The following is a 14,999-nucleotide window of genomic DNA, read 5'->3' on the forward strand; positions in this document are numbered from 1 at the left end:
GAACTTTGAAAGCTTATATTTTCTTGTCCCTTCTACAGGCGCTGAGCGTGTCATCACCCTGAAGATGGAGATCCCCGGCTCCATGCCCCCTCTCATCCAGGAGATGCTGGAGAACTCAGAAGGTCTGGAAAGCGGTGCTGCGGGCGGCCGGCCAAGCGGCGCCCCCCCTGGAAGCTGCAGCCCCAGTCTGTCCCCCAGCTCTGCCCAAAGCAGTCCAGCCACACAATCGCCATAGTAACGGCCCACCTTTTAAAAAAAATCAAAAATGTCCTCACAATGCTCTGTCTCCTCCCTCGGTGTTCTGAAGAGGAGGAGCGAGGGAGGGGGGCCTGGACTCTGACTGCTGAGCACAGGAGACTGGCAGAGCCATCCTCCTCCTCTCCTAGGACACAAAACCCCTTCACCTCCTGACCTGCTTTCCCTCACTCTGGAGCACCGTCTTGACTCGAGGGGAGGTAAGGCCGGGCCAGGGCAGGCCGGGGCGTCAGGATGCCTCTTGAGAGACCACACCGTAAACACTGCTGATGACTCCTCCATCTCCCTCCACTCTCCTCTCCATCGCTGCTCCTCCCCTCTCCACCTCTTTCCAAAAGACTGATGACATGGAATCTGGATGCAGTGGAGACCAGTGTTGAATGGAACTGAGACTGGGTGGGACATCATGGGACAAATATATGGACAAGGACAATGCATACAGACTGATTTGACGAACACCAGACACTTTTTTTGTTGTTGTATCCTGAGGCAGACTGCGAGCTCGGGACTTGTCAAAAGACCCCCCCCCCCCCCTCCTCAAAGACTTTGGGTCCTTTTTTTTTCTCTTTTTCCAACTTAAAAAAAAAACAGATTTCATACAAAAGATATATAAATATATATAGAAAAGATAAGGAACTATTGTGTTTGACATGTCCAGAAGAGAATGAATGGCAGATTGAAATGAGGACATGTCTTCTGAGATTAGAAACTGTTGTACTGCTTCACTGTTTGAATCTTTTCATACCCTTCATGAGTATTGAGAGAGATGTTTCCGTTTTATCACATTTGTACAACAATTCTAATTAACAAAAAGCAAAAAGATGATGAAATGTCTCTCCATTCTACACATACAGTACAAACACACACACACACACAAACATACACAAACGTGCACAGAAAACAAGTCTCAATGAATATCACCTACTATTCCAGGTTGGATTTGTTTTCCTTTTTTCTTTTTCTTTTTTTTCGCTTCCAAGAGAATGGATAAAAATGATTGTATGAACTCGGTTGTATGATATGGTCACAGGTCCTTTCAAGAAATCAAATTAATGAAGATTCATTATTAAGGTGTATTTTAAGTAGCCTTTGAGTTTGTGTATATAAGCTGTATTCATTTCTTTAAAACTATGAAGAGTTTTAGGCTTCACCTGATTTTTTTTTTTTTTTTAAGAATACCTTTATGTGTTTTTTTTTGTTTATAGGTTTGTGATTCAAGAAAAGACATTTTGAGCACATTTTACTGAAGGAAGTTCTTTCGTGTTTTGTGTCCTACTAAATACTGGACAGACCCTTAACCAATCACTGGCTGTTCAGAATGTGGCTTTCACAAACAATTTCAACCTTTGCCCCCTTCCCCCTCACTTTTAAATCATGTTTTTACGTACAGTAGATAACAGAGTAGCACTCCACTCGGGGCAAAGCTTTTTTTTGTTTTTTTTTTTCGGCCATGTAGAAGAAAGAGATGGTGTTTCATGAAAATGGTGGCCACATGCAGCCAGCCAGATTCACGTGAGCTACAGCAGCCCAGCTTCAAACGAGAGTTAAATGTGAAGAATGGTGTACATACACACTGTATTAAACACAAGTGATTCTCCGTAGTCTCTGAATGGATCGATAATCTGTAGTGGTTGGGAAAAGACTAGATAGTAGTGGTCCCTCTACGCTGTCAGTGGTCAGGCAAGTGAAGGTCCCAAATGTGATGTTTGTCAACCAAGTCCTCACAAATCTCCCTGTGGTAGAAACCAATATGTGACTTTTTTGCCGGATCCAGAGCAACCTCGCACCCTGTGACTCACTTTTTACGCCAAAACGCCTTCACCGTCAACACACGTCATCGAGACCATCATTACTGTACACACGCCAATGTCTCAGGAAGGAATCATTTTTTGTGCTTGGCCTGTTCTTTGTATATGTTCTGTACTGCACCCCGTGACCCTTCAATCACAGACGCACACACACATAAACACACACACACATACACACACACACACACTTCTGCTACTGAGCCCCTGGATTTTACTTCAATCACTCACTTTCGTTAGGCCTGGCAGAGCAGGACTTGCGCAGAGAGACTCTGACCACGCAACGTTACGACATAGGATGCCAGTGTGGAGTCTCTCCTCATGTGTTACTTTAATTTGTACGGTCAAAGCTGCTTTCATCATTTAGGACTTAACATGTCCAGAACGGCGCACAACGTTTTCCCTCCACAGCTAATCTGGAATAGCAACAGACACACCGTCAGTTTGAGAAGTATGGAATATGTTGCAATTTTGTCAAGATTATCAAGCGACTTTGAAAAAAAAAAACCAACAAAAAAAAGATAAAAAAAATAAATAAAATGAACATTTAATAATTATGAAATGTGTTTGTGTTGTCCATGTGTCCTTACTTGTCATTCTCTGCACCAGGGGTGTCCTCCAGGGGGCGTTTGTTACCCCATTTTCATATATTCTGGAGATGTTTGGGGATATTCGGATCAAACACTTTCCTGCTAACTTTCCTGACATTTCCTGGAAGCCTTGTTACCACTTTTATGATGCGTACCTATAGCATGGCGTTGAATAGACTGATAACAAACACTGGAAGCTCCACAGATGATGGATGAATCAGAAATAAAAATGAATCCCAGTTCAATGTGAATTTTAAATAAGAAATCAAACATTCTTTCTCCTAAACGTTGAACTCCTACACTGTAAAACAACCTCACACAATTGAATAGTCTCAGAGGTTTCGCAGCTACGACCTTACTGGTTTGGTTTGACCAAGTTTATGACCAGCTAATAAAAGCAATGTGGATAATTTAGCTGCATCATAGACCTTAGAGAATGAGTATTCAATATTTTGTTATCTTATGTTTTAGAGATTGCCATTATCTTGAAATGCAGAAGAAAGTGAAAAAATGTAATCCTATATCCACCACCTACTTCCTATCCATGGCAAAATTGAATGGTTTCTTTCTTCCCAGGACTCATCCCCCATCAGGTTTGGTTGACATTTTGTAGTTTTTAGGGTGATACTGCCAACAAACAAACAGTCAGGGGTGAAAACACAACCTCCATGGTGGAGGTAATATAAGGAACAGAATGGAGGAAATGACATAAACAGAAGCTCTGTAGCTCTCTGTCTCTCTACCGATTGAACCAGGCTGAGGATAAATTTAAAGATTGACTCACCTCCACTAAAGTGCACAGTACAATGATCATTTTCTGACTATGTAATGCTCATGTTGGTGTCTTGGGAAAACCACTTTATCAAAGACTGATTGTAACTTGAAATTGTGCATTAGTCTCAAACAGATCAAACCGTGCTTGATTCAAGGCATTAAACTGAAAATAACATCTACTTGAGGGCTCCTTTGTGCCATCAGCAATTACACTGCACAACCACAGAACGGTCAAACATTATAATCCATAGTGCAAGAATGACTGCTGCTCATATTGTGAATTACAATGAATTTGGACAAATTGCACAAATACACAACCTGTATACTCATCTTTATATTGCACATTAGAAAAACAGACTTGTATCCATTATTTCTATTTCTTGCACATAGCATTTCTACGTACTTACACTTGACCCCTTGCACTGCTGGTTGCTACTTTCCCTTGTGCTGCTGTGTCAATTGTACATTTCCTCTACAGAGAATCATCAAAGGTAAAGGTACAAGATTATCTAATCTTATCTATTTGAGTGGAAGGGGTCTGTTATGATGATGTAGCACTAGTACAGGTATTTAAAAAATATATTGAATAAATCATACAGACAAACCAAATATAATAATTATTACGATTATTACGATTATTAGAGTATTATTACAAGTATTGTTATAATATTATTATTATTATTATTAGTAGTAGTAGTAGTAGTAGTAGTAGTAGGAGCACTATCATTATTATGACTATTATTATTTACAATGTACTTGTGGTTCAGATCATTGGACTCGTTTTCATGAAGAAGCCCGGTGATTGGTCAGCCCTATGATCCGCCTTCTTCAGAGATGATGACGTTTCGACCAATCACAACCCTTCGCGCGGAATTTCAAACAAATTCAAATGGCTTTCCCTCCGCCGAAGCGATATCGTTCCGCCGCATTCAAAAACAAAATAGTCCCTTCTATACAAATACGCGTAATGTTTCATTCAGACACATACATACATATTTAAAAACACAGCAGAACACAATAACACGAATATTTCATTTCAAAATATTTGGTAATCCGAGTATTTTGTGAGTTTGTACTGCGTGTGTAGGTCGGCGGAGTGATACCACAGCGCATCTCAGGAAGGGGCAACGAGGCTCGGCCGGTTAAGGTAGCTGAAGTTAGCCGTTCGTCCATGTTCCTTTTAGCGTACGGTAGAATATCCACGGTAGTTTTAGTCTGACATGATATTATAGTGAAATTCCTCTTCGACGCATCCCGCTCGATGTTTATGGACGGTCCGAAGTTAACGTGTCTTTGAACGGAACTACAGGTAAGGTCCGCTATGCGTGTTTAATCAGCGAAGTCGTCAAATTGAGTCGATACAGGATTTAGCACTTTATGTCTCAACTGGTTTTTATTTCACACTGTCGTTGCTAATGCTACTTAACGACATTTGACACATTTGGCATCTGTGCGTGATGAGCTAATGTTTTACAACGTGGCCACGGGGGAGACACGTGTGTTTAAACTCACGCTAAATAACTTCGAACCACACGCACGTTAAAGATGCAACTAACTAGTCAATAAGCGATCTGTTAAATACCGTCGCACACGTATTCCTCAGTTTGCAGCGTGTTTCATGAAGGTTAACGTTGATGGTTAAATGCCATGTTTTAAATAACCCCACCGCTGGGCTGCTGCTCTTTAGCTAGCTGTTTTGACACGTGTGTGCTGTGTGTTCTTCTAGGTAAAGTAAAACGAAAATGCCTCTACACGGGAAAATAGTCGTGATCAAGAGGAGTGGAGGCGATGGCACCGAGTTTCCTCTCACTGCCACATGCATGTTCGGAAGGTGAGATCACTTTCATGTGTTTGCCCGAGATCAACGTGTGTTTTCAGCCTTTCTGTCACTAGTTTGTGTTTCACCTTCAGATGTCCCTCTTCAGTGTAACAGATATTACAAGCACACAATGTTGGAGTCAACAATTTACTACGTGTAGTGTGATGAAGGGACAAAGTGTTGTAAAAGTCCTCTGCGGTTTTGAGGCGGGCCATCAGCCTCCCACGTCACAATCCTACATGCATGTCCTCTCCTGTTCTTACATAAAGATCTGCAGACTCCATTTTGCAAATTCAAACCTCCAGTTCACTTCTCCACGTTACTTGTACACATGTTGCAACATTTCATTCACTTACCATCAAAATGACTTGTGCATTAAGTACAATTACCCTCATATACACGTGTTGTTGGGCCTCACATGTTCAACAGCTGCAAATGCTCTTTGTATAGGAGCCGCAAGACAGCTGTCCTCTGGAACTATACAGCAAGCACCAGTTTTACAGTTCAGGGCCAACACACCTAGTTTCTTTCCCCCATCTAACGGATAGTGGTTCAGTGACACGTAGCACGGTGAGGTTTAGATTACATGTTGCTGAATGTGTCTCTTGTTGACACACTTGCTTGTGATCTTACAGGAAACCTGACTGTGACATTCGTATTCAGCTTCCTCAAGTCTCCAAGGAGCACTGCAGAATTGACCTGAATGAAAATAAAGAGGTAACATTGCTTGTAGCGAACGTGACAGTATGAACATATGTGTTTTAACCTAAATTGTGATTGAATAGTTGCCCGTCATTTCATTGTTCAATTTGTAGATATTAAGTATCAATTTCCTGTATGTGAAAATATTCTTGGCAATAAAAAGGATTCTGATTAAAAATAATCTGATTACTTAAATAATTTGAATTGACAACTGAAATTAAGTCTGACAAGTAGTAGTAGTATTTTTGCCTTTATCTACTTTACAGTGTTTTGAAGTGACATTTATTTTTCTGTCTTCCAGGTTGTTTTGACAAATTTGAGCTCAGTGAATCCGACCCGAATCAACGGGGAGGCTCTGGAGCAGTCTGAGCGTTTGAAGCATGGAGATGTGATAACAGTTATTGACCGTTCTTTCAGGTGAGTCTTGCAAAACGTTTACGGAGTTTGCTGTCCTGTTTGTAGGAAGAGTCATTTTTCCATTGTTTTCACTATTGAGAATTAACTCATTAATTGAATTGTGTATTATAGCATTTGCTATTAAGTAATAATATGACCCTTACATACATGCATGGTTGGACTTGTGTTAAACAGCTGAAAATACTGTTTGTATTGTCTCTAAAGCAGTCATGAGGCAACTGTCCCTTTTTAGAACTGTGCAACAAGTACCAGTTTTATAGTTATGTCTGAAGGTCTAACACACATTGATTGTTTATTTTCTCCACTTACCTTCGTGGTCATGGGTATTTACTCTAAGAATACCATTTTTTTTTATCTTAAAGAACATTTCCTGGACAGAATAAAAGTGTAAAATACAAACGCTCTTTACTCAGGCTTTAATAATTGTCATGACCAATGTAAGAAAGATCATAGGTACATTTTATTGCACTTTGTTGTTTCAGGTTTGAGTATCCTCCAGCACCAACACCAAAGAAGAGATCTTCCGCAGGAGGCAAAAGTGAAACCCTCAAAGTAATTTACTTTAACCAACTGGTTATCACTTCAAATTTCAGCCATCCTAGCTCCTCAAATTGTGCCTTCACTCTGCATTGATTTTATAAATGTGTTAAGGAAAGTATCTTTTGCCTAGGTTCTTCAGGATCAGCAAGTGGTGGACACTTTCACTGTTGAAACAGGAGAAAGGAAGCTCTCTGAAGTGTTCACAGGTGAGATTGTCTGATGGTGGTTAATCTGAATTAGCACAATAAGAGTGCTACATTTGAACATTGCATATATTGATTAGTTTAACATAGGAAATGTGTGTCAGTGAAACGGAAAATGTTGCATGATTAGTGCATTTACAGGTGAATAGCATTTTGTGAGTTATTTTATGTACATTTTATTTTATTTTGTGTGTCCCAAGGACAGGGATTTGATGCCAGTTTTTCTTTAGCCTAGGACCTCAGATTTTAGTTCCAAATATATTTGGACTGTTGGGTGTACTGGCCATTGATACAAAAATTTTTTTGTTTGTTTGTTCGCAAGATGGAACTAATCATGACAACATCCAACGAACCCTGGAGAACACAGTGGAGGTGGAGTCCAAGGAGGATGCCACCCTGCTGCAAAACAAGACCAACTCCCCATTCAATGATCTGTATCAAATGATAAAAAAGTCTCTGGATGTCAAGACCCCTCGTAAATCTTCTGCCAGTTTGCTTCAAACTCCTGCCTCAAAGTTTTGCACCCCAAAACCTGCGTCTGTCAGGAAAAGCGATGTAAAACCTGTCATTTTCAAAGAAGACCAAGGCACTCCTAAGATGAAGAATGAGGCTAAAGTAATTCCTGAAGCTGACGAAATCAAGGGGCAAGATGAGAGTTGTAATACTGAGACCCCAAAGTCTGTGAAGAAGCAGAAGAAGTCACCCCCAACATCTTCTGAGAATCCTGGACCTGCAGCTGAAGAAGTTGATCATGTGATCAAGTCTGAAACAACTTCACCTCAGAGGAGAACCCGTGTAACCCCCCAGAGGTTCAGTGCATCTGAGGTTGTTGACCAAGTTTGTGTTGAAACTCCAAAGTCACTGGTGAGAAGAAGCAGCAGGGAGACCACACCAGTTAAACCAGCAGTGACTGCTGTTGAACCAGAGCCCGTTCAGAGGAAATCACCAAGGAACTCTGGGAAAGCTGAACAAGGTATTGAACACTCTTGTCCAAATTCAATTTAAGTGTTTTGACTAATTTGCAATAATTATTCATTCATGTGTGTTAAGATGTTTGGTGGATGACAACATGATCAGTAATCATTTATTCATTTTTAGTAAAAGAGACGACCAAAAAGCGCAAATGTGGGAAACTTGCGGCTGACTTGCCCACATCACAAATGAAGAGGAAGCGTGTTTCCTTTGGAGGTGCCCTGAGCCCAGAGTTGTTTGATAAACGACTTCCTCCTGACTCTCCATTAAGCAAGGGAGCCTTTCCACGGAGAAGCTTGTCTCTGTATAAACCCCAACAGTCACTCCTGAGAAGAGCATCCGCCATTGGACTCTTGAAGGTAAGATTTTAACAGATCGTGACTCAAGTATCAAAATGTGACCATAAAAACAGTTATGACTCACATTATCTTGTTTAAAATGTATCTTTTTTTTAACCTAAGGCCTCTTCACCTGGAAATAAGTCACCAAACTCAAAGTCCTCTTCTCCCAAGGCAGCATCTCCTGGAAAGAAATCGCCAAAGTCAAGGTCCACTTCTCCCAAGGCAGCAACTCCTGCAAAGAAATCCCCCAAGACCCCATCTTCTGTAAGAGGAAGTTCTCCCTCAACTCCCACAGTGCAAGGGCGCTTCTCTGTGTCCCGCATCATCACGCCATCTCCAGTGGCAGAAGACTCTGTCACGTTAACCCCCAAAATACCTCTGAAGAGGAAGAGCATGAAGAGCACCTCAAGAAAGACCCCAATTATCGCCAAGAGCTCTGTAAAAGTGATCCGCAGGAGTGGCATCTCACGGGCCTCTATGAAAGGTACATTATACCCTGAAATCTGTAACATCTTTTACATTAGAAGTATTTCCTTTTGTCTTCCCATCATCAACAATAGCAACTTTTACAGTGTTAAATAGTTATAAAGCGATCAAACTGCATTTATCATTCACGTATTATAACACGAGTTAAAATACTTCATCAGTGCTGTTTATAACTATTGAAACAATGAACAAAAATACACTTAATTTTCTTTCTCCTTTCAGTGAAAAATTCCTGGGTGGACATTGTGAAATTTGGTCAACCTAAGGCTCAAGTGGCTGCTCCAGCTATAAAGATGGTCACCAAAAAGACCACAAAGAAGACTGTGTCCAAACCACAGGTAAACGGACACTGTAACACCAACATGGCACATTTACATCCTTGCTTCGTTGCAAGTCTTGCAACAACTAACTTGTTGGAGTTATTATAAACAAAAGTAGATTTTTTTTTTTTTCATAATAAATCTGTCAAAGCAACAGCGACCTCTGCAGCCACAAGGCGGTAACAAAACACAAGTTTGATCTTATGATGAAAAGTGTAAACCGTTGGCTTATTTTGAAACTGCAGCAGGACAAAAGACATTATGGTGGGTCGCCACAGTCTGGGTAGTTCACAAAACACTGGCTCATTGTAGTTAATCATATTTGAACTTCAGTATACAATGACACATTTTGTGAGTGGTTATGGTAACATAAGAATCTCATACTGTTGCAACCCTAGTAACACACCTCAAACTCTTGTAAGTTTTCATGCGGAATATTGGTGATAAACCCTGTTTTTAATGCCCTCGAAGTCTTAACTGATCTACAGTTTGCATTACTCTTGAACTTGCTGGGCCAAGTTCTGGATGTTAATAGTCTATCAGTTGGAAAATTCTTGTGGTGGAGTGGACATGTTCACCACAGTTACTCGGTGCATGAACAGGCATTAAGGAAGGGAGTGGAAATGAAAGGGTCACCATTCTTCCTGTTACAAATAAGTATTAGTTTAGAAGCTGTTATTCTAATGCAAAATTGTTGCTTTTAGAAATAAATTGTATTCCTTACTGGAGGTCCCTCACTTGAGTATAATGTGTAATGTATTTTAATTTTAAAATGTGTTTGCTAATTTACTGCTGAAAACCCTAATAATTTTCGTTCTCAATTTCTTAGACACCTGCAAGAAACATCAAAGGCCACGTCAGCACCGGACACGCAGATTCACCTGCTACCATCATTGTGGGCAGAGCGCACACACAAAGCGTCTTACACCCAACTGGGGCTGCACCAGGAGTGGTCACCAATATTGCCCTCTTAAAAAAGAACATGAAAATGGACGAGGACTTGACTGGTATTTAGCCTTTTCTGGTCTAACGAATTTGATTGTATAGACTTTGTTCTTTACTGTATTGGCTTATGTTGTGCATTGTGGTTTCAGGAATTACTGAAATGTATAAAACCCCGGTAAATGAAAGGAAGAAGAGATCTGCCATCAATAAAAGTGTCGACCAGACACCAGGGGGAGTTCTGGGCACATCTGTGGTCGAACCATCAGTTCTGAACACACCAGAGGGGCCAGGTAAAGTGTTTCATACTACTGTTTCTGAGTGGGGATTGAAAAATAATCTTTCTATTTCACAAAGAGGAACTTTTCTATACAAATAAATGAATGATGAATTTATTTTCTGATGGAAAACGACTACAAAGTAGAGCTGACTTTTGTTAAGTATGGGATAAGAAGACATCGTTTTTGCTTGTATTATATTATGTTCATTTTTATGTTGGACTGCTGCATTTGTTTTTGTGTCTTACAAGTTCACATGGGTTAAGCAGTGCGTGACATTGGCAATTCTTTATAATTACGAACACTAACAGGGTGTCAAATTAGATTTATAAACTAATGAAATGTGTTGTGTTTTACAGGGGAAATGGTGGTTTCTCCACTGAATCTGGTATCTACAGTGAAAGACAGAAGTTACAACAGTGAAGCAGTTCAACGCCTCCTGAATGAAGATAAAGATTCCAGCTTTGTCAGTGTGCTCCCTGCATCAGAGATTCCCTCTGATGAATCTAGTGAGCAGAAGAGCACCAAGGTGAAGACAAGCCCTGTAAAAACTCCCAAACGGCAACCAGAACAACCCGAGTGTCTCTCTGGATCGAAGAGGATCACGAGGACCCCAAAACAAAAACCTGAACCTGTTGAGGACCTGAGGGAGAAGATTTTGAAAACTCCAAAGAAGAAACCTGAACAACAAGAGTGCCTCACTGGAGTGAAGAGAATCATGAAGACTCCCAAACAGAAGATTGAACAGCAAGAGTGCTTGACCGGAGTTAAGAAAATCTTCGAGACCCCACAAAAGGAAGCTGAAGCTCTCGAGGCTGATGATGTGAGTCTCTGTGGTGTTGAGGAACCTCAGGAGACACCAGCACATGTGCCAGAATCCGAGGACCTGTCTGAAATGGCTGACATGAAAACTCTGAATGCAAAGAGCTCTCCAGTGCTGTGTCTAGAAAAAGGTCAGTTAAGTTTAATAAGAATAATGTTTGAGATACACTGATGAGATCCTTATTTAAACTTTTGTATGGCTTTATTTTCTGTTTTTCATAGAACTAGACTTTGCCAATGAGGATCTACAAGAAGACAAACCATCAGATGTGATCGATGAGGTTCCCCAGGTTGACACAGCAAAAGGTATATTTAATTAAATGTTCCTTTTTGAATAAGTTAATTTGTCCCCCTTATTTGACGTCTTATGTCAAAATTGTGTATCGTGAGATATTAAACAAACCTGTAAACAGGGCTGGGAATTAATCAATATTATATAAGTTTCAATATAATACATATGCATTGTGCTAACACATTGAGGAGGTATAACACAACTGATCAATATGTAAAATATTTTGCAGTGTTTGTCATGTTTGTGTTTGTCACTTTGCTTAAAGATTTTAAATCTACAACTTTCACTCAGGAGCTAAAACTAGTCTTTAGACTTAAAAGATAATGTGGCATTTATTGAGAGAATTATCAAAGTCGACAGGTCACATTTTTTATCTTTATAATTTTTAGAACCTCAACTTGATTTTGTGTTTGTCTCATTTTAGAAGCTGTCTCAGATGAAGTTGTCAACGACACGAAAGAGGAGCCAAGTGAAAACGAGTCATCAGATGTCATAGAAACCATCTCTCAGGCAGCTGAACATGAGAGTTTACCTGAGGAACAACCAGAAGTGAACACAGTTAAGAATCTGTCCGAGGAACAACCCGAAGTGGAAGCAGTTGTTGAGAATCTGTCCGAGGAACAACCCGAAGTGGAAGAAGTTGTCGAGAATCTGTCCGAGGAACAACCCGAAGTGGAAGAGGTTGTCGAGAATCTGTCTGAGGAACAACCCGAAGTGGACGCAGTTGTTGAGAATCTGTCCGAGGAACAACCCGAAGTGGACGCAGTTGTCGAGAATCTGTCTGAGGAACAACCTGAAGTGGACCCAGTTGTCGAGAATCTGTCCGAGGAACAACCCGAAGTGGACCCAGTTGTCGAGAATCTGTCCGAGGAACAACCCGAAGTGGACGCAGTTGTTGAGAATCTGTCTGAGGAACAACCCGAAGTGGACGCAGTTGTTGAGAATCTGTCTGAGGAACAACCCGGAGTGATCGAGATTTCAACTGGCCAAGACACAGAAATGGAGGCCGCTGCTGTGGATCCTATTCAAGAGAAGAAACCTGTTCGAGGGCGAAGAGCAAAAACTGTGGAACCTGAGGCAGCTGAGGATAAACAAGATGCAGCAGAACATTCTGAGGAACCTGTCGCCCCGACTACAGTCAGAGGAAGAAGAGGGAAGAAGACTGAAACCACAGCTCCATCTACTGTTCAACAGAAGACAAGAAACAGAAACGCAAAAACCACTGAAATCAAGGATGCTGAACTCACAGTGGAAGAAAGTGCCTCTCAGCCTCCAAAAATTGACGCCAAGCCTAGAAGAGGAAGAAACGCCAAAAAGGCTTCTGATGACCAAGCTGAAATAGTTGCTACTGCAACCGAAAATGCACCAGAAGCTGAGGGCGAACAGATCCCTGCAGTTGAAGTTGACCACAAAGCAGATGAGAGTGCAGCCCCTCAGGAGCAAGCTGCTCCGAAGCTGAGGCGAGCAAGAAAACCAAAACAAGAAACTGAACTGTCTCTGCCAGAGCAGCAAGATGTAGCAAAGGAGCATTCAGAGGATCCTGTGGTCCCTGCTCCAGTCAGAGGAAGAAGAGGGAAGAAAACCGAAGCCACTGCAGCACCTGCTGTCCGAGAAAAGACAAGAACCAGAAATGCCAGGTCTCAAGGAAACGCCTCTGATGATAAACCTGAAGCTGCCCCAGAGAAATCACTGGAAATGCCACCTGTGACTGAGATTCCCTCTGAAGCTGTGAGTGACCAGACTTCTCTGATCAACACCCGCCAAGAAGAAAATGATACTGCTCCCCCTGCAGAGGAAGCTGTAGTAAAGCCTGTTCGAGGGAGAAAAACAAAACACACACCTGTTGAGCCTCCTCAACCAGAGCCGGAGAACGCTGAAGTTAGTGATGAGCCTCAACAGCCCATTCCCATTGTTGCAAAACCCAGAAGAGGCCGAAAGATGAAATCTGACACCACTGAACAGACTGGGGCTGCAGAAGACACAGTGGTTACTGTGGAGACCAAGCAGGAGTCTCAGCCCCCAGTCAGGGTAAAGAGGGGAAGAAACACCAAACGGGAGGAAGAAAAGCAAGAGAATGATGTCAAGACTATTTCACCCGAGACCTCTGATGTCCAAGAGCCAGTTAAAAAATCAACAAGAACCAGGAAAACTAAGGAAGAACGTGTAAAACCAAAGGAAGAAGAAATCCAAACTGTTGAAACTGTCGCCCCCGAGGAGGCGGAGTCTTTGCCTGTTGCTGAACCACTGGAGATGAATGAGCAGGTTCCTGTCACCGCAAAACCCAGGAGACGAGGGCAAAAAGCCAAACAAGCCGCTGAAAGTGAAACACCTGTGGAGTCCACTGAGGTTGAAGAAGTGCCTGCTGTCAAACCCAAACGAGGCAGGAGAGGAAAAGAAGCTACTGAAGTTGCTGCTGAAGTACCAGAGGCACTGGAGGCTGAGGAGGAAACTGCTGAGCCAGACGCTCCAGTCGTTAAACCTACGAGGGCAAGAGGTGTGAAAACTGTGAAAAATCAAGTCTCAGAAGTCATTCCAGCCAAAAGAGCGCGTCGGGGTGCTGCAACGCTCACTGAGGACACACACACCGAATCCACAGCCCTGGATTTGTCTGTTCCAGCTGCAGAGCCGGCTAAGAGGGGGAAACGGGCTGCAGCTAAGCCTACAACAGATGAATTGACGGTGAGCAGCGATCAGGTGAATACCTCAGAAGATTTAACCAGCGCTGTTACAGAAGCCGTCAAAGGGTCCAAAAGGTCCGTGAAGTCGAAATCAGACCATGAGGTGTTCCAGATTCCAAAAGCAACACCCGTCAGAGCTGTGCGTGGAAAGAAGTCCAAACTTGTTGACGCTGAGAGCAAAAACACGTCGAACGATGCCGACAAAACTGAAGAGAAGGATCTCTCAGAGGAAGTTGTTGAAGCTCAGCCCGTCAAGAGAGCCAGACGAGTGACAAAGGTCACTGAAGAAACGGTGGATCCCAAGGAAGATGCTGAAGCTGAGGCACAACCAAAAACCCGCAGAGGAAGAGCAACAAAGAAATAAAGGCATTTGTGTATATATTCAGTCAAAATTACATTTTTCTCTTTATACGTTTTGTATTTGTGATGTTTTAGATTGTTTAGTATTTTTAGAGAGTAGTTTTATTAGGAAATTGAGCACTAGATTTTGTTTTTCTTTTTATTGAAGACTGCAGGGAATCTTGTCTTAACCATTTATATAAGTTGTATGTTATTCATTATCGATCTTGCAACAATTTTAACAGTGGGAAAAAATGGTCATTAAATTTTTTTTTTATACAATTCAGAAGCTGGTGTGGATTTCTCTTATATTTTGGAATATACTTTTATCTGAATATGTAATATCTGGTACTTCATGTTTAAAAAGATTCTGATGTTTTAAAAATAAATCCTAAAGCTTATACAAAGCCTATTGAAGATTCTT

At 41.6% G+C, this 14,999-nt stretch overlaps 2 protein-coding genes across 10 annotated transcripts in view; both read left to right on the forward strand.

The window, feature by feature from the left end:
* raraa (retinoic acid receptor, alpha a) overlaps nucleotides 1–2,622 on the forward strand; it is a 145,391-nt gene extending 142,769 nt beyond the window's left edge. For 8 of the 9 annotated variants that reach the window (XM_034571609.1, XM_034571605.1, XM_034571607.1 and 5 more), the window contains one exon: nucleotides 39–2,622. In XM_034571609.1, the coding sequence (XP_034427500.1) occupies nucleotides 39–235 (197 nt within the window). In that variant the 3' untranslated portion in view covers nucleotides 236–2,622. The remainder of the gene's footprint in view (nucleotides 1–38) is intronic. The other variant, XM_034571604.1, reaches the window with a different exon arrangement.
* A 1,915-nt stretch (nucleotides 2,623–4,537) lies between these two features.
* On the forward strand, nucleotides 4,538–14,977 carry mki67 (marker of proliferation Ki-67). The gene is made up of 19 exons (XM_034571601.1): nucleotides 4,538–4,733; nucleotides 5,151–5,255; nucleotides 5,879–5,960; nucleotides 6,247–6,362; nucleotides 6,845–6,914; nucleotides 7,033–7,108; nucleotides 7,428–8,078; nucleotides 8,204–8,436; nucleotides 8,539–8,609; nucleotides 8,661–8,902; nucleotides 9,127–9,242; nucleotides 10,054–10,231; nucleotides 10,319–10,459; nucleotides 10,804–11,397; nucleotides 11,489–11,572; nucleotides 11,983–12,206; nucleotides 12,261–12,319; nucleotides 12,566–13,300; nucleotides 13,337–14,977. The coding sequence occupies exons 2-19, from the start codon at nucleotides 5,167–5,169 to the stop codon at nucleotides 14,598–14,600; spliced, it is 5,025 nt and encodes a 1,674-aa protein (XP_034427492.1). The 5' UTR covers nucleotides 4,538–4,733; nucleotides 5,151–5,166; the 3' UTR covers nucleotides 14,601–14,977.
* The last annotated feature ends 22 nt before the right edge of the window (nucleotides 14,978–14,999 follow it).

The sequence above is a fragment of the Hippoglossus hippoglossus genome, chromosome 19 (assembly GCF_009819705.1).
Source record: "Hippoglossus hippoglossus isolate fHipHip1 chromosome 19, fHipHip1.pri, whole genome shotgun sequence".
Taxonomy (NCBI): domain Eukaryota; kingdom Metazoa; phylum Chordata; class Actinopteri; order Pleuronectiformes; family Pleuronectidae; genus Hippoglossus; species Hippoglossus hippoglossus.